Source organism: Pseudopodoces humilis, chromosome 1 (assembly GCF_049639895.1).
Source record: "Pseudopodoces humilis isolate 2021_Gansu_Grassland_sample_001 chromosome 1, ASM4963989v1, whole genome shotgun sequence".
Classification (NCBI taxonomy): domain Eukaryota; kingdom Metazoa; phylum Chordata; class Aves; order Passeriformes; family Paridae; genus Pseudopodoces; species Pseudopodoces humilis.
Window position 1 is genome coordinate 86,506,303 of NC_142200.1, and position 19,887 is coordinate 86,526,189.

The window sequence follows — 19,887 nt, forward strand, 5'->3', positions numbered from 1 at the left end:
CAATGTTATTCAGTGCAAGGGGTGTTAGGAGCTAAGATGCTTCTAGCCAGGCTTGCAAATTTGGAATTCATTTGGCTTCAATTAGAGCTTTATTTTAATAAAGATTGGAATTTAATGTTTCAGACTATACCAAATGAAACTTCTCAGTATCTACCACAGAGGACACAGATCATAACTTGTGTTTTAGGGAAAACAACCATCAATCTGTGGCAGGAACGATCATTCCCAGTTAAGAGATAAGGGCTTGAAAATGCACTATTTTTAAGGCTATATTATTTAATATTACACAGATGTGCCACAGTTCAGTATTGACGTATCGGCAGCAGCTGAGGATTCAGAGAAACACAGAATTATTTGTGTTGGAAGGGGCATAAAAGATCATTTAGTTCCATCCCCCCTGCCGTGGGCAGGGACACCTTCCACTGCACCTGGTCGCTCCGAGCTCCATCCAGCCTGGCCTCGAACACTTCCAGGGATGGGGCATCCACAGCTTCTCTGGGAAACCTGTTCCAGTGCCCTCACATCCCTGGAAGTAAAGGATTTATTACTAAAATCTAATCTGTCCTTACTCTCTTTGAGTGTAAAGGCATTCCCCACTACAAGCCCGTGTACACAGTCTCTCCGTGTGCTGGAGCCAGGCTCTCCCGGCGCGGGAGCCCGGGAAGCGGGCGGGGATGGCAGCGGGGACCGGAGCGGGGCGGGTCCGTCCCGGCCGCGCTCGCCCGCGCTGCTTTTGTCCCTCTGGCGGCGCCGTAGCGGCCGGGCCGGCGCCTGCGCCCCGCGGGCATCCCGGCTCCTGCCTCCCGCCCGCCGCCGCCGCCGCCATGGATTACCGAGCGCTGGTGATGAGCCAGGTCGTGCCCGGGCAGTTCGATGATGCGGACTGCTCGGACAGGTGAGGGCGCGCCGAGGGGCCGGGCGTGAGGGCGCTGGGTGGGCCGGGCACCGGGCGCGGCCGGGAGAACACGCGGAGCAGCCCTGGGACCTGCCCGGCAGCGGGGAAGGGAGAGCGGGTGGTGCTACCCGGTTACTGGAGAGGTTGAGAGGAAAGGCTGCGAGTGTCTCTCGGCTTCCCTTTTCCATGATGTGTGCTGCTTTGGGACATACTTGTCTTGGCAGAAATCTGTGACGCTTACTGACATTACAGAATCGTAGCATCAGTTAGGTTGGAAAAGAGCTCCGAGATCATCGAGTCCAAGCTGTGACCCAACACCACGGTGCCAACTAGACCATGGCACTAGTAACTAGTCCATGTAACTAGACATGGTAACTAGTCCAGTCTTTTCTTAAACACCTGCAGGAACGGTGATTCCACCACCTTCCTGGCCAATCCATTCCAATGTCTAACCACCCTTTCTGTGAAGAAATTCTTCCAAATTCTCCCGACTTTGCAACTTTAGGCCATGTGCTTTTCCTGTCACTTGTTGCCTGGGAGAAGAGACCCACGTGGCTACAGCCTCCATTCAGGGAGTTGTACAGAGTGATAAGGTCCCCCCTGAACCTTCTTCCCTCCAGGATAAACACCCCCAGCTCTCTCAGTTGCTCCTCACAGGACTTACACTCCAGACCCTTCACCAGCTTCATTTCATTTTCTAGACCTGATCCAGCACCTCAATATCCTTCCTGAACAGAGTGCCTCAGAACTGGACTCAGTGAATTAAAACACAAGTAAAAGTGTAAAGTCATTTACGGGGACAAGTGTATTGAATTTTTGGTGGCTGTAACAATAATTTTTAGTTACAGAGACATCTGTGTCTCTTTTAAGTGAATCTGCGGAAGACACAGAAACATGTAAAGAGGGTGAGGTCCCTGAGACCTGCCAGCTATGCACGTGTGAAGAAGTTAACGCTGAGGAAGGAGATGGTGATGATGACAACGATGATGAAGAGGAAGATGAGGACTGGGACTGGGATGATGAGGTGGGAAGACTCACAAAGCGCCACAATGCTGCTGGTGGATGCAATCCGCAGGTATGTTGAAGGCTATTTTGTGAGCATTGAGGGTGCCCAAGAGATAATGGGGCCAGCCTGGAGGCTTTGTTTGTTAGTTTTATGTTAAGGACAAATGCAAGCGGAAATTTTTCCTTGAGCGAATGCCCTTCCTTTGCATCTGTTCCTCTGACATGCCATATGTGTATGTACATTGTAGCCAGAGCTCCATTTGATTTTCTTGTCTCAAGCCCTTTTGCTGGATTCTCTTTGTCACTGCAGTTTCCTTCTCTTCCTTACTTTTCTCAACTCTTCTTTCTTTGCTCACCTTCCTCACATCCCTAAAAATGTTCCTTACGTTTTGATATTTGTCTTCTGTGTTTCTGAGCATCTTCCCCAGCCTTTCTGTTTATTTTTAGACTATCTGCTAGTTACATCCAGGGTGAAACTGATTCTATTTTTGGCTTAGTAGTGAAGAAGGCAAAGAAAAATACAAGCATAGGAAATGGATGGGGGGTGCTTGAAGTGAATTAATTTAGAGTGTGTGGCGACTTAGCAGAACAGTTGATAAATCATGGTGGTGCTGATCATAGCATATCATGTTAGGCAGCGCTTGTCCTGGATGGTATATTCTTGCCTTTATTTAGAGGTTTATGCTGTTCAGTGATGGTGAAATCATGTTAAGGGGTTAGTTGTGTTTGGAGAGGACTACATGTAAGACAGAATCTTGGAAAGTTTTCTCATTTCATTACCTCTGCATTTTTTCCACTCTTATTTTATTCCTTGTTTCTATCTTCTCTTCCTTTCACAGACAGAAAAAGTGCTGTGTGAGAGACTTGTAGCTTCCTAAACTAAAAATAACTGGTTTGGAGGACTTTTAGAATTTTAACTGATGTGTTAACTGTTTTCTTGATTTAAATAAAATCTGGTGTTAATCCATATCTGTTTCCTTATATATCAGGTGGTTTTCATCCTACAGCTTTAGGCATAGGCATTTGGGATGACTTTTCCAATTATACGGTTTGAATTTCAAAGGGCTGTGTACAGAACATGACTTATGTTAACAAATCTTTTATTTCAGGCAAATAGACAGACCCCTAATTGCTCTTCAGCAAAACTGTCAACCCCTGCAGGCAAGGTTTTAAGAAAATTTGAACACAAAATCAATTTAGGTGAGTATAACTGGACTGTCTTCTGTTATTTAATCAGTTACTACTCTGTGGCATTCTCAGACTAATTCTGCTTCTGTTAAGCCAGAACTCACTGGAATGGGTGAGTTAACCATTGCCAGAGAGATTGAAAAATGCCTTTTGAGTACTTGAAGTTGCCTTTGGTTTCCATGAGCTGCCTGTCATACCCCTCTCTCTCCACCTTTAGAACCACATGGCTTTTTTGTTGGGTTTTTTTCTTTCCCCTTGACTTTCCCAGGCCACATGAAGTCTTTCTTCCCTAGATTGTCTGTAAGAACAAGCTGTTTGGGTGGAGGGAGGGTATCAGCTCTCTGTTGTGATATTGGTCATTCCCACAGCTGCATTTTCTAGACAAATGCAGTCCTCTACAGTATTTGGGGGTACATTATGCAGCATTTCTCTCCCAGGGGCAGAATTCCTGTGCTAAGTGAAGGGGCTGACATCCAAGCTGGTGTGGTTTGATTTTTACCCTGAGATGGAGATGGCTGCTCAGCACAGCCTGTCAGGACTAGGGGTAGCTGTGATTGGTACCTTCTGACAGGGTAGGGATCAGAGGTTGGGTTTTCCTTTATAACAAAGTGGTGCTAGGATGAAGGCTGCTGGTATTTGTAGCCAAATACAGCAGATTTTATACATTTAGCATTTAATCAAACACCATTTAAATGCATTGTTGAAGAGAATCTGTGAGGCTATTGCTTCTTGTGTTAAGAAAAATGGTATTTGATTTTTACAACAGATAAATTTAATGGTGAGATGTTATCCAAAGGGCATTACTGGCATCACATTTCCAAGTCTGTGGAACTGTCTCACTCATTTGTGTTGTTACCTTATAGTCCTATCCTGAAATGTAAACAGAGTAAAGTGCTAGGTTAACCCTGGTGTGTAGGAAACTTCTTTGGGTTTTGGGTTTTTGTTGGTTTTTTTTTTTTTTCATTTCTTCTTATGTGTTTTTCAGATAAACTAAATTTTGATGACTCTGTTATAAACAGAGTCACAGAAAAGTCTAGACAGAAGGAAGCAGACATGTGAGTATTACTTGTGCTTCTATTTTCACTTAAATACTTTGAACCCAGAAGCATAGTCTTATTTCCTTGTTTGAATAAGTTTGTTAAGAAAAACAAAGCTCAGAAGTAGTCTACATGCAGTTTGCCCCTTGGTCTTAAATTTTTTGGTTTCCAAATCAGTTTTCTGAATCATTCCAAAGTTTTGATTATTTTGTCACTCGTAGCATATCAGATTGTGTTGGTGTAGTATAGTAAGACAGAAGTGATGGGTGTCATTCCCTTAGAAAAGACCCTTTGATACTCTTCTAAACATAAATCCTTAAGCTGCTGAGCTAAAAAGGCATTGGAGCCTTTTAAAAGTTCCTCCTGATGATTTTGTGAGAGAAAAGTATTTCTGCTTAAGATTTTTTTTTTGCCTGCAGCTTATAGCCCTAAGTTGTAGACAGATACAGTTTTCTCCTGAATGAGCATGTTTCAGAAAAAACAGGAAGATAATCTATAAAAGCAAAGGGCTGTGATGTTAATGGTGGTTGTTTATTGTTTTTTTTTCCTCTCCATCCCTCTGTCTGCAGGAGAAACCTTTGATTTCATATGAACTGAAAGCCTTACTTCTCAAGGCTGTCATCTTGTCTTTGACACAGAATGTCACAGTTTGCTCTGTCAAAGTGCTGAGCCCATATGTGGGATTGTAACAATTTATTTTCACTTCTGCTAGGTACCGAGTCAAAGACAAGTCAGACAGAGCAACAGTAGAACAGGTAAGTCTTTTGTTCATCAAATTTCCCTTTTGACCATAGCAAATAGTGTAGAATTTTGGAATCAATGAAAAAACAGAGCAGGAAGAGTTTTGGAATTCTGTTTCCCTTATTATGCTGAAGAGACCTTTCTTTCTTTCTTTCTTTCTTTCTTTCTTTCTTTCTTTCTTTCTTTCTTCCTTTCTTCCTTCCTTTCTTCCTTCCTTCCTTTCTTCCTTCCTTCCTTTTTTCCTTCCTTCCTTTTTTCCTTCCTTCCTTTCTTCCTTCCTTCCTTTCTTCCTTTCTTCCTTTCTTTCTTCCTTCCTTTCTTTCTTCCTTCCTTTCTTTCTTCCTTCCTTTCTTCCTTCCTTTCTTCCTTTCTTCCTTCCTTTCTTCCTTCCTTCCTTCCTTCCTTTCTTCCTTCCTTCCTTTCTTCCTTCCTTCCTTTTTTCCTTCCTTTCTTCCTTCCTTTCTTCCTTCCTTTCTTCCTTCCTTTCTTCCTTCCTTTCTTCCTTCCTTTCTTCCTTCCTTTCTTCCTTCCTTTCTTCCTTCCTTTCTTCCTTCCTTTCTTCCCTTCTTTCTTCCTTCCTTTCTTCCTTCCTTTCTTCCTTCCTTTCTTCCTTCCTTTCTTCCTTCCTTTCTTCCTTCCTTTCTTCCTTCCTTTCTTCCTTCCTTTCTTCCTTCCTTTCTTCCTTCCTTTCTTTCTCTCTTTCTCTCTCCCTTTCTCTCTCTCTTTCTCTCTCTCTTTCTCTCTCCCTTTCTCCCTTTCTTTCTCCCTTTCTTTCTCCCTTTCTTTCTCCCTTTCTTTCTCCCTTTCTTTCTCCTCTTTCTTTCTCCCTTTCTTTCTCTTCTTTCTCTCTTTCTTTCTCTCTTTCTTCTCTCTTCTCTCTTTCTTTCTCTCTCTCTTTCTCTCTCTCTTTCTCTCTCTCTTTCTCTCTCTCTTTCTCTCTCTTTCTCTCTTCTCTCTTCTCTCTCTCTTTCTCTCTCTCTTTCTCTCTTTCTCTCTCTCTTTCTCTCTTCTCTTCTCTCTCTCTTTCTCTTTCTCTCTCTCTCTCTTTCTTTCTCTCTTTCTCTCTCTCTTTCTCTCTTTCTCTCTCTCTTTCTCTCTCTCTTTCTCTCTCTCTTTCTCTCTCTCTTTCTCTCTTTCTTTCTCTCTTTCTTTCTCTCTCTCTTTCTCTCTGCCTGCCTGCCTTCCTGCCTTCCTTTCTTTCTGCCTTCCTGCCTTCCCTCCTTCTCTTTCTCTATCTCTCACTCTCTCTCACTCTCTCTCTCTTTCTCTCTCTTTCTCTCTCTTTCTCTCTCTCTCCCTCTCTCGTTTTCCCTCTCTCTTTCTCTCTCTCTTTCTCTCTTTCTTTCTCTCTTTCTTTCTCTCTTTCTTTCTTTCTCTCTGCCTGCCTGCCCTCCTGCCTTCCTTTCTTTCTGCCTTCCTGCCTTCCCTCCTTCTCTCTCTTTCTCTGTCTCTCACTCTCACTCTCACTCTCACTCTCACTCTCACTCTCACTCTCTCTCACTCTCTCTCACTCTCTCTCTCTTTCTCTCTCTTTCTCTCTCTTTCTCTCTCTTTCTCTCTCTTTCTCTCTCTTTCTCTCTCCTTCTCTCTCCTTCTCTCTCCTTCTCTCTCTTTCTCTCTCCTTCTCTCTCCTTCTCTCTCCTTCTCTCTCCTTCTCTGTCTCCCTCCCACCCACCCTCCCTCATATGAAGGTTAACTTTGGTTCCATAAACATTTTAGAGTTCATTTTTGTGCTTAACAAAAAACTGTGCCTTGTTCATATGTGTAATGCAGAATTTCATCTTCAGCTTTTTCTTCCAAAGAAGAAGAAAAAAATGCTGAGTTTGCCTTTTTTCTTTTTTCCTTCTTTCGTAAGACTGAATTATTACTGGCCTGAGCCCACATGGCTGTTCTATTTCAGTCATTGTAATTGTATCCCAAGAAAAATCTTCCTTTAAAATATTTAATGCAGCTATGGGTGGGACATTATTTTTTTGTCTCTTCTTGAATTAGCTCGAAGACATTTACTTAATTTAAAAAAAAGAAAAAAAAGTTTTTGAAGGAAAAGTGAAATATCATCCTAGATTCATGGCAAAATTCTGAATGGTTGCTGTTCAGATTGTTATTTGACCCTTGAGAACGGTCTGATGCCCAGGGCCCTTTAACATGAGAGTAAGACTGGACACTGTTGTTTGTTGTTTTTTTTTTTCTCTGCTGATTTCTCTGTATTAAATTTGAGGTGTTGGACCCAAGGACCCGAATCATTCTATTCAAGATGCTGTCTAGAGGTATCATATCAGAAATCAATGGCTGCATCAGCACAGGGAAAGAAGTAAGTTGTATTTCAAATAATGTAGTAGGCTTTTTTTTTTCAGTAAGACGGGTGGAAGTTTATGATGCTCAGAAAATGTAGTGAAATAATTTGGCTTAGTTCTATATTTTTTGTGTTGCTTGAAAGATAAGAAATTATTTTAAGAAAAAAATTTGTTTATGTTAAAGGGAACCAATTTTCCCAAGTATGAAAGATTTGTAAGAATGCTTTAATATTATCTTAAATTTATGGATGTTAATTGCATTTTTCAACATAAAGTTTTGGTGAAGTTATGTATACCCACAGTATTAAATAGTGGCAAAAAAAACCCATAGAATCCCAGATAATTCCGATTAAAGACATACTTCTGCTCTGCGTAGAGGTGGAAACATGAGGCATTTGGGCCGTGCCTTAGGGCCTGAACAGTGCACAGGCTCAAGTTAACCCTTCACACAAGGGCTTGTTTCAGTCTCCCAAGTGTGGATGAGGCAGTTTTCTTGTGCACTGTTGATTTTATTCTGAGGGCATTGTTGCGTCCCTGCCCCATTTTATGTACTTCCTGTAAGCTGCCTTTCGTGGAAAAAGGATTGCCCTTGGGTGCAGTCTCTATCAGCTGGGTGCCACATGGGGGCTGGGGTGAGATCAGCTCTTTTCCAGGTGTCAGAATGAGAAGAGAGAAGATTAGGTTACTTTAAAGAGCTTTTCTTTAATGTTGTTTCTTCCCTTTTTAATCTGATAGGCAAATGTATATCATGCCAGTACTGCAAATGGAGAGAGCAGAGCAATAAAGATTTACAAAACCTCTATTCTCATGTTTAAAGATCGGGATAAGTATGTGAGTGGTGAATTCAGGTGAGTTTGACTTCTGCCTGGTTTTACTGGGGAAGAGGGATTGTTTTGAAAGGTGTTAAAATCACTTGTGCTTATGCTGTGTTGATAGACTAAGAGTCCCTGTTTTTTAATTTTTTATTTAAAGGTTTCGTCATGGATACTGCAAAGGCAACCCAAGAAAAATGGTGAAGACATGGGCTGAAAAAGAAATGAGGAATTTAATAAGGTGATTTTCCCAGTTTTTATTTAATCATGCAGAGGTTACCGAAACTTTTAAGTTTATAGGAGGTGCTTTCTTTTTGCTAGACTGTGGCTACCACTACCCTGTAGTGTCTCTGGAGTGTTCAGGAAAGTGTCTTAAGCTTCATTATGGGAGAGAAAAGGGGAGGGAAGAATAAAGATCTTCTTTTGTTTTCCTGCTAATGCACTAAGCTCTTCAGTGTCTGAGCTCTGTCTGACATGACTGAACAGCAAGGAAAAGCTAGAAATAGCTGCTGCTGAGCAGCAGCATGCTGTGTGATATAGGTTAATCTAGGATTAACCTGAACTGTCTAAAGATTTTTTGACACAGGAATGCTTAGAAAAGGGTCAAAATGGTTGTGGCTTTTTGTGTGCATTTCCTAGTTGTTCACAAGGGAGAGTTTCCTGAGCTCTCACTGTGTATTACATTCAAAGCTGCAGAGGTCCTTTATGCACTAGTGCAAAGCAAATAGGGTTTGGTTTTATTTTTTTTTTTTGTGGCTTTCTTCCTGTGTTTCAGGTTGAATACAGCTCAGATACCTTGCCCAGAGCCAATTATGCTAAGGAGTCATGTGCTTGTCATGGGCTTTATTGGTAAAGGTGATAGGTAAGTATCTTTAGAAATTATTTTTTTTTGTTTGTTTGGGGTTTTTTTATTTAGTAATAGCCTTTCCCAGAAGTTTATTAAAACCAAACAAACCAACCTTCTAAATTTGCCTACAGATACTTCTAAGCCTGTAAAGTTAATATGTGCATGTGTGATTTGAGGAATGGTCCCAGCCATTTGTCAGCTACTACTGCAGGCAATCTGTGTGATTCTGAAGCTTCATGTGTGTGCAAAATTGATTCATAAAGTGGCTTAACCAGAGATTAATGCTGGAAAGGCTTGCTAATCATGCATGAAGATAGTTCATTGTTTTGTAGTTACTGACATAAATTTAGCATGGTCCAAATTAGGTCCTGTTGGAAATAGAGCTCCAGAATCTTTGTCAAGTCTGTAGTAAAGTTTTGCTGCCCTTCCTGCTGGCTCCTTGCACATGGTTTCTCATCCTGACTTGCTTGAAACACTCAGGGAGTGAAAAGATCAAGCACAGCAATTAAAGCATTTGCAGCTGGTGTGAAGAAGAAAAAAGGATTTAGTTTCTCTTACTTTTTTTTGTAATTTCAAGGCCTGCTCCTCTGCTGAAGAATGCTCAGTTGTCTGACTCCAAAGTCCGGGAGCTGTACCTACAGATCATCCAGTATATGAGAAGAATGTACCAAGATGCCAGACTTGTTCACGCAGATCTCAGTGAATTTAATATGCTGTATGTTTTTAATCCTTGCTCTGAGTTGTGACATCTAAAATGTATGCATTGGCAACCTCTGTGTGAGAGTACTGATGTACCCTTCAGCAAGGGCGGGGTATTTATCGTTACTGGGTTTTGTAATTTATCTAATTAATTATGTATCTTTTAACCCAGATCTGAGCTTTCTCTGTTAAAAAAAACCAGCAGGCAAACAAACAAAAAAACCTCATAAAATTAGAAAGAAAAAAACACAACAAAATCACCTCACAAAACCCCCTCACAACCAGAAAAAAAACCCGACAACTTAGGCAAAAATTAGTACGGCATAATTTTTATATAAGGTATTTTATATTAGTAAGGTATCATTTGACTGCTTTATTTTTATAACTTGTTTCTTGTTGATTTTTTTTCTTTTTAGTGCACCACTCTGCTTTTTTTGTTCATGAGCAGACTGTTTTTTTAAAAAGTTTAATTACACAGCTTGTGTAGAGGAGGGAAAGAATTGCCTGAAAAAAGCCACCTTGGCCCTGCAATGTAAGGTGTATGCTGGAGAAAGAAGTTCAGATATTTTTTTGCTGCCCCTCAGTAGTCTGGTGGAGTTGGTGCAGCTCTGTGTGGGCTTTCCTTGCAGGTACCACGGAGGGGATGTGTACATCATTGACGTGTCTCAGTCCGTGGAGCACGACCACCCGCATGCACTGGAGTTCCTGCGCAAGGATTGTGCCAACGTTAACGGTGAGGGGGCTGCACTTCAAGTTCTGATAGCTGATCTGTTGAGCAGGATGGACTCAGTTCACCTTATGTTCTTTCAGGTGTAACTGACTGTAGAAGCTGTCAAAATTCCATTAAAATACTGCCTCTTCTGTGGTCTCGTGACTTCCTCAGGTAGCAGTGTACTCTGCTGAGTTCAGAGTAGTGCCGCCTATTTTGCTAGAAATCATCTGTCTGAAATGAGTCACATGGCTGAATCTCAGACTTAGGACAGATCTAAGATCACTCCCAGTCTACAGCAGTGCTCACCCCAGTCTTAACTTCCCTTACTTAAAATACTGTGCAGACATACTGATGTGTTGCCTTCTGTGAGCTGAATCCACATCTGGAATTCCTCAGCTGGCAGGACATTTCTGTGCGTTACAAAGTACCCTGCACTTAAGGGCAGCTGAGAGGATTGAGGCACAGAGTAATTAATTAGAGATATTATCACTTGTCATAGTATTTTGATAAGTTAAGTTTGTTTTTCTCTTGAGAATTTGGTCTTCATGTGTGAATATACATGTTGTGTAACAGATACACACCTCCTGGTAGGGTGTGTCCCTGAGGACAAAAAAATCTCTCGTTATAGGCTGCTTTTGTCCCCCCTTTCTTTTCAGATTGCCTTTTTTCTTATTTTACAGAGACTCTTGAAAGTCTGATGCATAATTAGGAAAGAACTGTGTGCATGCTGTATGTCTGTCGATATCCAGCACTACTTTGCTACTTTTTCCTTATTCCTTTTCAGTTCATGCATTTCTGGTAACTCCCTTCTGGCTCAGCTAGTTGCACCCTTGCTCTTTATTCACGTTTTTTGGCTTACTCTCCCTAGATATTCTAGTGTCTCGGTGAGTTGCAGTGTTTTTGGTGTTGTTTTGTTTGTTCTCTGTCTGCAGCTTTCTCTGTCTCAACTTTCTGCAGGGGCTCTTAGAAACACCTGGTTCTGCCCTAGGTGTGATCTTTGCAGAGATATGTGGTTCTGTGGGCACAAAGAGCTGCCCCAAAATGAAGTAATTTTTACTCTATGATTAATTTATCACAGTTAGAGATCCCCTGGGAATTTTAGTAGGAAATACTTATTTAACAGTATCCTCAGTGTCACTTACTGCCGCTTTTCAGAACAGAAATGCAGCCCACGAATTTGGTCATAATTGATTTAAGAAATCAATTCTGAGAGTAGTAGTGAGGAAGATTCTAGGACATCAATATGTCTTCCCCTTTGGGTGGATCATAATTAGGCTGTACTGTATTTCAGTGACAACTTGTTTCTCTCTGGCAAAAGTTTGAGTTCTCCGTTCTTTATTTGAAATACATTATTTTAAATTTTAGTCCTTGCAAATACTACACCTGTCTTGAATTCTTTACTTCTTAACCCGTACTCCATTGGGATCCTGCTGGAATTGATTTGGCTTTTGTATTTATGCAGTTTTTATCCTTTTAGTATTTGTTGTATCTGGGAGATGAACAGTTTTGTTTCAGATGTCCAAGAATCATCTGGTAACTAAACTCCATATGATGTAGAACGTGCTGCTAAGTCTTTCCTAAGTCATCAGAGTTGTTGGCTTGCTGGAGTTGTCACTTTAACATACGAGCTGTGTATGTTACATGGAATTACTTACGGGTTTTGTCTTTCCACTGTTTTCTGGCAGACTTTTTCCAGAAGCACAATGTTGCAGTGATGACAGTAAGGGAGCTGTTTGAATTTATTACTGATCCTTCTATCACAAGTGAGAACATTGATGACTACCTGTCTAAGGTAAGACCTCATGGCCTTGTTACTGAGTGAGAGGACAGTAAAATCAGATCTCGTTCAAGCTCCATCATTTCATTTATTCTGCATCCTGCTAGAAGGAAGCCAGCACGTGACAATTTTGTGCTAGTGCTTCAAAAATGCATATAGGTCTTTTCCATTTATACCATTGCAGGGTGAAACTACTTTCATTGCATGTTTTCTAAGAAAGTCTGTCTAATCATGAAGACTCAAATGTTTGTTTGAGATGCTATAAGAACCAGGTTGTTTTAAGTTAGCTCTTCCTTTCTGGCAAGAAGGAGCTCCGCAGAAATATTATCGTGCTTATGTGGAGCAGCAGGTGTGTTTTTTCCTCTGTTACGAGACCCTGATCTGCAGCTGTCAGTGTGCAGCAGTGGTGGTCACCATTAGGTGTCGCTGAAGGCATTCCCATAGGGAAAGCTGGAGTGCCTGTGAGTGACGGTGGAGTGCAGGGAGAAACGCAGATGGGAATAGTTGGGTGTGATTCTAAAGACCTAGTGCTGCGAGTCTAAAGAATGATAACTTTCATAATGTTTTGTGTTTCTTTAGGCAATGGAAATAGCATCTAAAAGAACAGAGGAGGAAAGATCCAGTCAAGATAAAGTGGATGAGGAAGTAAGGATTTCTGTTCCTGCAATGAAATTAATATTAACCTTACCTCTTCTGAACACTGAAAAATGTTATATTTTCTTTGGAAGAACGTACAGTTGATGATAAACAAAACTTTGTTTGTGATACTGAGATGTCTTGACCTAGTTGAGATGTGAAGTAGTAAGGGATGCCATGTGTAAAAGCTGACAGCAATAAGCTGTTAGAAGGCAAATATTCTATTTCCTAAACATTTTTGTTTGCTCACATCTAGATGCCTTGATGTAATTTCCAGTTCAGGTCTAGTTAACAAAAATCCTGAGTGGAGAGATATGATTATGCCAGTGGTTTTGGACCAGTGATACAGAAGCAGGCTATTTGGATATGTGCATTGGCCAAATTGCCCATCTAGCTCCACTCCCAGTCTAATTCAGTTCTTCCACTGCTTTTACACTAAGTGAAGTCATCTCAATTACAGAAAGCTGTTAATGTTCTGGAAATGCTTGATGTAAAGATAGAACCATTTCTATCTTAGTCTTAACTATCTGTTTCAGAAGAGTTTAAAAAAAACCAAAACCAACAACCAACAAAAACCTTTTATCTGTGTGTTATAAAGTTCCGTGCACTTTATAAATCAATGCTACTTGATTTATTCAAGATTTTTTTTGTCTTGGAGCTCAGCAGGTTTCACTAACTGCTTCAGGCTTTGCCAAGGAAAGATGATTTTTGTTTCCCAGTGTAGCTTCAGCATAAAACTACTGAGCTGTAGAGTCAGATTCTAGTGTTTGGTAGCAAGCCCATCTTCTGCAAGCGAGTTATTCCTTATATGAGGTACTGACCTGTAAGAGAGGTGGTTTCATAGCATCTATGTTCAGTTAATTTCTCTTAGACTTTCCATGTGACCATGGCTAATTTGTGCCACTTCCCTTGCAAAAGAGTAGAGCTGAGTAAGGGCAGCTCTGTGGAAGTGGGGGCCTGTCCTTTGTGCACAGCTCTCAGGTGAGCAGTGATGATCATGAAGTGTACTGAATCTGTGCTGGGATTGAACTGATACCATGAAACAGAAGCAAAACACGTCTCTGAGCTGGTTGGGTCGTAAGCTTGGTGAAAGACTGCTGGAAATGTGACAAATTTTAAGTATGTTGTTGATACTGCAGTTAGTTTTTATTGTACTGTACTGCTGCAAGTACCATTTTTGAGTTGGACTGTAGGTTGAAGCAGGTATTGTTATATAAAGAGATTAAGTTCTAGCAGTGCATTTCAATGGAGTTGCCTCCTGAAGGCATTGCGAACATTACAATAAAAACATTACAAAAATTCTTAGGATACAAAACCTTAGGACTCAAACAGGCTAAGAGATGGTTGGAGAACTTTGTAAGTAGGCTGGTGTGGGTCACGCTAAGGAAGGAGCCTTATTAGTTGTGATCTGTCAATAATGTCTACATTGCATGTTAAGTCTACTCATGCAAAAAATAACCAAACAAAAAACAACTCTGTAGTTTGAATGGTAGTGGATGAGTTTTTTGTTGTTTCTCTGATTGTGATTATTCTCCTAAGGATGTCTAATTAGGAGAGAAAAACATTGTGACACTATATGTAAGTTAGTAAGTCTGTGTTTCCTTTCACTGTGTTAGGTATTTAAGAAGGCCTACATACCTCGAACTCTGACTGAAGTTAAAAATTATGAGAGGGATGTGGACATAATGATGAAGTTGAAAGAAGAGGATATGGCATTGAATATTCAGCAAGATAATGTGAGTAGACATGCTGAGGCCCTGCAAAAAAGAGAGAGGGAATATGAATTCTTACTGGTAACTGTTAGCAACAAACAGAAACAGAAGCTTTGCTACAAAGGTGTGGAGTACTAAATCTATATTATACTTTAAAATTGTCTGGTTAGTATTTAATGCTAACATTGTGGATTTTATTCTGTTTTTTATTTCTTTAAAGTTATCTTTAGATAGAAATTTTATCTGGGCACAAAAAATTGAGACATAATTTGGTAATGTAATTAATTCTTCTCTCCCTTGGAGCAGATTCTCTACCAGACTGTGACAGGACTGAAGAAGGATTTGTCCGGTGTTCAGAAGGTGAGAAGGTCTTTTTGAAATCCTTCATTTTAGCCATTTTCAGAATAGTAGTTCAGAAAATGCCTGGTCCTGCAGCTGGCACCATGAAAGAAGCCTCTTGTGTGCAGAGTGACCATTTGTGTCCAGGATGGATCTGTCATGGCAATGTGTCTGCACAACACAGAATTTGCTTCCCTGCACTGTGGCTGGTGCTGGGTTGCTTGAGAATGAAATTACAATTGTTGCTATGGCCATGATCTCTAAAGTTAAGATGAAGATGAGGGAAAGTGTTTTCTGATGATGGAAAATACAATTGATTTAAACTGTTGCATGACTGCAAGTTTTGATATGTTCAGGGTATCTTTGCTGTAATATTGCATAAAGAACAGTCCTCCAGTATAAGGCATAAAATATAATGTCTTACTGTATTTGAAGTACTTGACAGTGACACTTCTGTAAACTACATTGGATGAGAAGTTAGATACAGATCACTTGGAGCCATGTCATTCAAGGCAGAAGCCCTGTGTGGATTCCCCCTCCTTACTTTGCTCTCTAGCAGTGGTGTAGAGTCTTGATTTAAAATTGAAATATAAATATGGATGGGATCAGGCTGTAGCACAGTCTCCAGGCTTGCTTAAGAAAAAGTGAGTGTTCCAGTGCAGATATTTGTGTTTGCAGTATACAATACATACAGTGCCCCCAAGGTAGATTTGGGCATGATCCAAAGATAATTAAAAATAGGGTTCCACATATGTTAGCAAATTGCTGTTTAACTTAGGGAAATTAGTTTTGGAGTGCAAATAGCAGCTGTGCTTTGAGCCCTGACCTAAAAGAATCTGTGTTGTACATTTTAGGTTCCTTGTTCTTAGTTTGGCTTAACCTACTTTTCATTCTTTATCTTGAGACTCAGTGAGGGCGGTGGTAAGGGAGATAACATCAGATTGCTCAAGGGTTTCTTTCCAGCAGATTCTGCTTTCTTTGTTGTGAATATATATATGTACATTATGTATATATATATATATGTGTGTGTATGTTGTCATTAGGTTTCTTGGTTTTGATTTGATATAATTCTTGATAAATCTTGCAGATTCCTGCACTTCTTGAAGAGGCAGACAATTCAGAAACAGACTCTGATGATGATGATGGTGGTGGCAGCTCAGAGGACTCTGATTCAGGCTGTAAAGAATATGTACATCCCAAAGATAAACCTGCTGAAGTTAGCATGGACAAAAAGGTCAGCTGGCTGGGAATTGTTTATTTTTTCCCACCTTTGCTTATATGACACAAAAAAAAAAATCCAAACTTAGTGATTCTTCTTGTCTGAAGCAAGCTGTGGAGCTTTCCTGTTTTGGAGAGCAAGAGCAGAGGCAGTGAATTTTATTTGGGATGCTTGATTAAAGGTGGTTTTATGTAGAGCAGTGTGGAACACAGCTTTCTGCAGCTTAGGCAAAGCTAGAAGAGAGATCTCTACAGGGAATTACAGGGCTACACGAAGTAAAAGCCTGGGCAGCTTTTCAGTCCCTCTGGCTACTCTTCCAGGCTTTGGTGTTCAGGTTTGTGGCTGTGATCCCTAATCAACCTCCTTATGCCCAGACAGCTGAGACCACTTGATCTGTAGAACTGGAGATTTGGTGACAGTGTTTGTACCACAGTGGCTTTTGCAGTACCGTTAGTACAGGCTTGGCTAGCTTTGCTGTGGGCAAGAGATGTAATGCAGTCCAGCAAAGGGATTATGGTTAGGGTCTAGGGTTTAGGGTTTTTTTGAGGTTTCATTTTCTAAACTGTGCAACAGTATGCTGAGTTTTGGTTAGGCTTTCTTGCAGAGTATCACTCATGAGTGAGAGCCTTTCAGCAGCAACCAACAGGTGCTGTGCAAAAAGAAGGGTGAAATTTGCAGGCTTAAGGGGTTCAAGATTTGGAACATTGCATTTTAGGTTTTTCTTCCAAGAAAAGGTAAGCTATTTCATATCTATCAAATAAAAAATAGCGTTCTACTACACACTGCCAGTCTAGAGCTGCTGCCTTTCAGATGTGATGCAGGGAAGTCTTGGCCACTTCTCTTCCTAATTGATAGGTTTTCATTTGGACTTCCTTTTGTGTGAGATGTGGGGTTTTTTTGTAACCTATGTGTTTAGCTGTAGTTTGAACAACTGATTAGCAGCAATTACTTCTACCTGACCCTTCCACTTTGCTGACTTTTTGTTTTCTATTTGAGTCTTGTCCCTTCTGTGTCTGGCACAGGTTTGCAGTGTGTTGCAGTAGTATGGCATTCTTTCCTGCTGGTCCTTCTGATGATCAGCTTGCTCTGAGTTATCAGCACTTACTGGATCAATATTTTTGCATGACACATAGAAACACATACTGTAGTAGCCCTGTGGGTAGCAGAAAATGTAGACCAGACAACCTGTTGTAATCCTAGGTGTAAATAGCGTGAGTTAAGAGTGCCTCTTGTTCGCTTTCTTCAAAGGTTGCATGAAACTCAGGTTCTAACTGGTTTGAATTTTGCCTTGTCATTACCAGTGTGCAGGTCTGGGCTCCACCCCTAACCTGTATTTCCTTTTTCTTTTCCCCTCACCATTCCTATTGATTTTTAAAATTTCTTTATCTTGATAACATTATTTTTATGTCATGTGTTAATAAACTTGTTAATGTAACGACTGACTTGCTTAAAATTCTTCATTCCCTTCTGCTTTAAATGAATTGTGTTTGATCCCTTACAGGAAAGGAAAAAGATGGTTAAAGAAGCCCAAAGAGAAAAGAGAAAAACCAAAATCCCAAAGCATGTGAAGAAGAGGAAAGAAAAGACTGCAAAAATGAAGAAAGGCAAATAAAATCAGCTTTGGCTCAGAGAAAGGGATGATGTTGTGGATTAGTCAGACCATCATTTTTTCTTTATTAAAAAAATTAAAGATCCTTTATTTATATACTTACACAGTATAAACTGTGAGGGTGGTTTCGTTAATAACATGGTATAATTGTTTGAACAGAGTGTATGACACATGTTTCTTGATGGGAAAGAATGAATCTAACATTTGTGCCTGCAAAAATCCATTACCTGTGCAGGTTTGACTTTTTGCTAAACTCACAATGATTTGTTCCTGTGTTCTTTCTCCCCATGCCTTCTTTTCAGTATGGAAGCTAACTGAGCTGTGCAGGCTCTCACAGTCCCCCTGGATAACCCTGCAGGCATTGTGCCTTTGGCTAGAAATCTCATAAGAGAGGAACCGATCAGGGCTTCCAAATCTCTCTCTCTCTCTCTCTGCTCCCTTTCTCTGTCCACGCAGGGATTGCTGACACTCACATACAGTACTCATGTGAGTGTAGACAGTGGTACTGAAGCAAGCAAGACTGGTATTTTCTCAGCAAATGGAGATGTTTGTTGGGACACAGATGAAATAGGTGCATTTTGGAAATTGGCATTACATCAGGCGCAAGAGAGGGGCCAGACTCTAACTTGGTAGTGAAGGAAGCAAGACCAATATCCAGAGGTGAGGGAGAATTGGTGATGACTCTTTCTCATAACACCAAGGGCTTCGATGCTGCCAGAAGCAGGGACACTATTTCCTGCTTGTGTACAGATGTATTCAGGCAGAGGTGGGCTCAGTGATGGCTGCCCTGAGCCTGGCTGGTTGTGTTCATCAGTGCAGTGCTGCAGATGACTGAAACAGTAACAGCTTTGTACACTTTGTCCTTGAAGTCCTGTTGGATCGGGGATTCTCCCTGGCTGATGGGGCTGTGGTGTGGGCATCTGCCACAGCAGCTGTGATTCATGAAGATAGTGCACCAGGAAATGTGTGTGTGACCTAGGAGTTGTGGATGGAATGGGGAATTCTGTCCGAGTTGTTGCCTTTCCCCAGGAGCAAGTTGTGCATGGGCAGACCTTGGTGTTTTTGGTGAAGTGGGTACGCATAAGTGACTGAAGCTGTATGTGCTTTATGTTGTGTAGCTCAGCAGTGGATGAAAACTGGAAACTGCTTCATGGCTGATCATTGTGAATGGGGGGTTGTCAGACACAGGAGACAGCCACCTTCTCTTTGGGTCTGGCTGCTCTGAAGGCAGGGGTAGGTGCTGGTTCTTGGCAAAGAGCCTGGAAGCCCCAGAGACAGATTGTGTCCTACAGGGTGGTGTTTACCTCCTTTACCTGAGGAGACACTTCAGAGAAAGGAGGTTGCTCTCATCTGTGCTTGAGGGAAGAGGAAATGTCCCAGCCCACATAACCTTCTCTTCCCTCTAGGCCGTGTACCACAGCCTTATCAAGTTGGCCTAGCTCTAGCTGTCCTGTAGCAGGAAGGTGATTCTGAATCTGTCATTTTGGATTGGAACCTTGCTCACGGTGATGTGCAGCAGGACTGTCTGTGCAGGCTGTTCAAAGCATGAGCTGCCTGCCTCAGGTGTTTGCTCTAGGATGGGTGTACATAGGCAGGGTGTTGGCAGGGGACCTGAGGTGAAGCACAGCCAGAAAAGCCCAAGTGCAAGTGCCCATGTCCTGGGGGTGGCTGTTGCAGTGGTGGGCTGTGAGTGCAGTTCACGTGTCCTGGCCACTGCAGGCCTGACAGGTACTAGAGTGAGGTAGTCCACAGGAAATAGGGTGGATGGGGAGCTTTTTGGGCCAGAGCCATGGATATGAAGCTTCTGCCTGAAGCTTCCCTGAAGCAAGAGAATGGTTGAAGAATGCTACATATAATTATCAAAAGGCACCAGTCTGATTGGGTGTGGGGAGGATGAGGATGGGATGGCATGATTTTATATCCTGTGCTAAAGAAAAAGCTTCAAAGTAGCACAGATACTCAGTTACCCCCACTTTCCCCCAAGAGATGAGGATCCTACAAGGCCCATTCTGTTTGCCATGGCAGCGTGTTTTTGCTGTGCCCTGCTGCTGGCACCTGTGCAGACAGAGTAGTATTACCATATATACTAGTTCTATGTGTAAAAACAATGGGGACAAGCTGGTAGGGCTCTTGTGGACTATTGGAATGGTGGAATTAGTGGACAGGAATGTCCATTGTGGAGCTCACCTCATGTCACAGCGCAAGCAAACAGACCTTGCAGAGGTGGGCTGTGGGATGCTGGTGGGCTGTGGAGCCAGGAGATGACCCTGAGATATCACAGCAGCAGTGAGACTGACCTGTGCAGGTGTGATACCGATCCCTAAGACTGAGAATTCCCTTCTGTTGACTGCAAACATGTTCCTCC

The 19,887-nt window shown here is 41.6% G+C and overlaps 1 protein-coding gene across 1 annotated transcript; it reads left to right on the top strand.

Annotated features, from left to right (window-relative positions):
* Positions 1 to 772: 772 nt before the first annotated feature.
* Positions 773 to 17,635, top strand: RIOK1 (RIO kinase 1). The gene is made up of 17 exons (XM_005525307.3): positions 773 to 895; positions 1,766 to 1,970; positions 3,010 to 3,100; positions 4,074 to 4,143; positions 4,838 to 4,880; positions 7,085 to 7,177; positions 7,896 to 8,008; positions 8,133 to 8,213; positions 8,748 to 8,834; positions 9,397 to 9,534; positions 10,148 to 10,251; positions 11,916 to 12,022; positions 12,587 to 12,652; positions 14,260 to 14,379; positions 14,662 to 14,715; positions 15,782 to 15,928; positions 17,415 to 17,635. The coding sequence occupies exons 1-17, from the start codon at positions 825 to 827 to the stop codon at positions 17,523 to 17,525; spliced, it is 1,701 nt and encodes a 566-aa protein (XP_005525364.1). The 5' UTR covers positions 773 to 824; the 3' UTR covers positions 17,526 to 17,635.
* The last annotated feature ends 2,252 nt before the right edge of the window (positions 17,636 to 19,887 follow it).

Excerpts from the sequence above, each read along its gene's own strand:
- RIOK1 (XM_005525307.3), top strand. The coding sequence starts at position 825 with ATGGATTACCGAGCGCTGGTGATGAGCCAGGTCGTGCCCGGGCAGTTC. Across the intron at positions 8,009-8,132 it reads TATGTGAGTGGTGAATTCAG|GTTTCGTCATGGATACTGCA; the intron begins GTGAGTTTGACT and ends TTTTATTTAAAG. Across the intron at positions 14,380-14,661 it reads TGAATATTCAGCAAGATAAT|ATTCTCTACCAGACTGTGAC; the intron begins GTGAGTAGACAT and ends CCCTTGGAGCAG.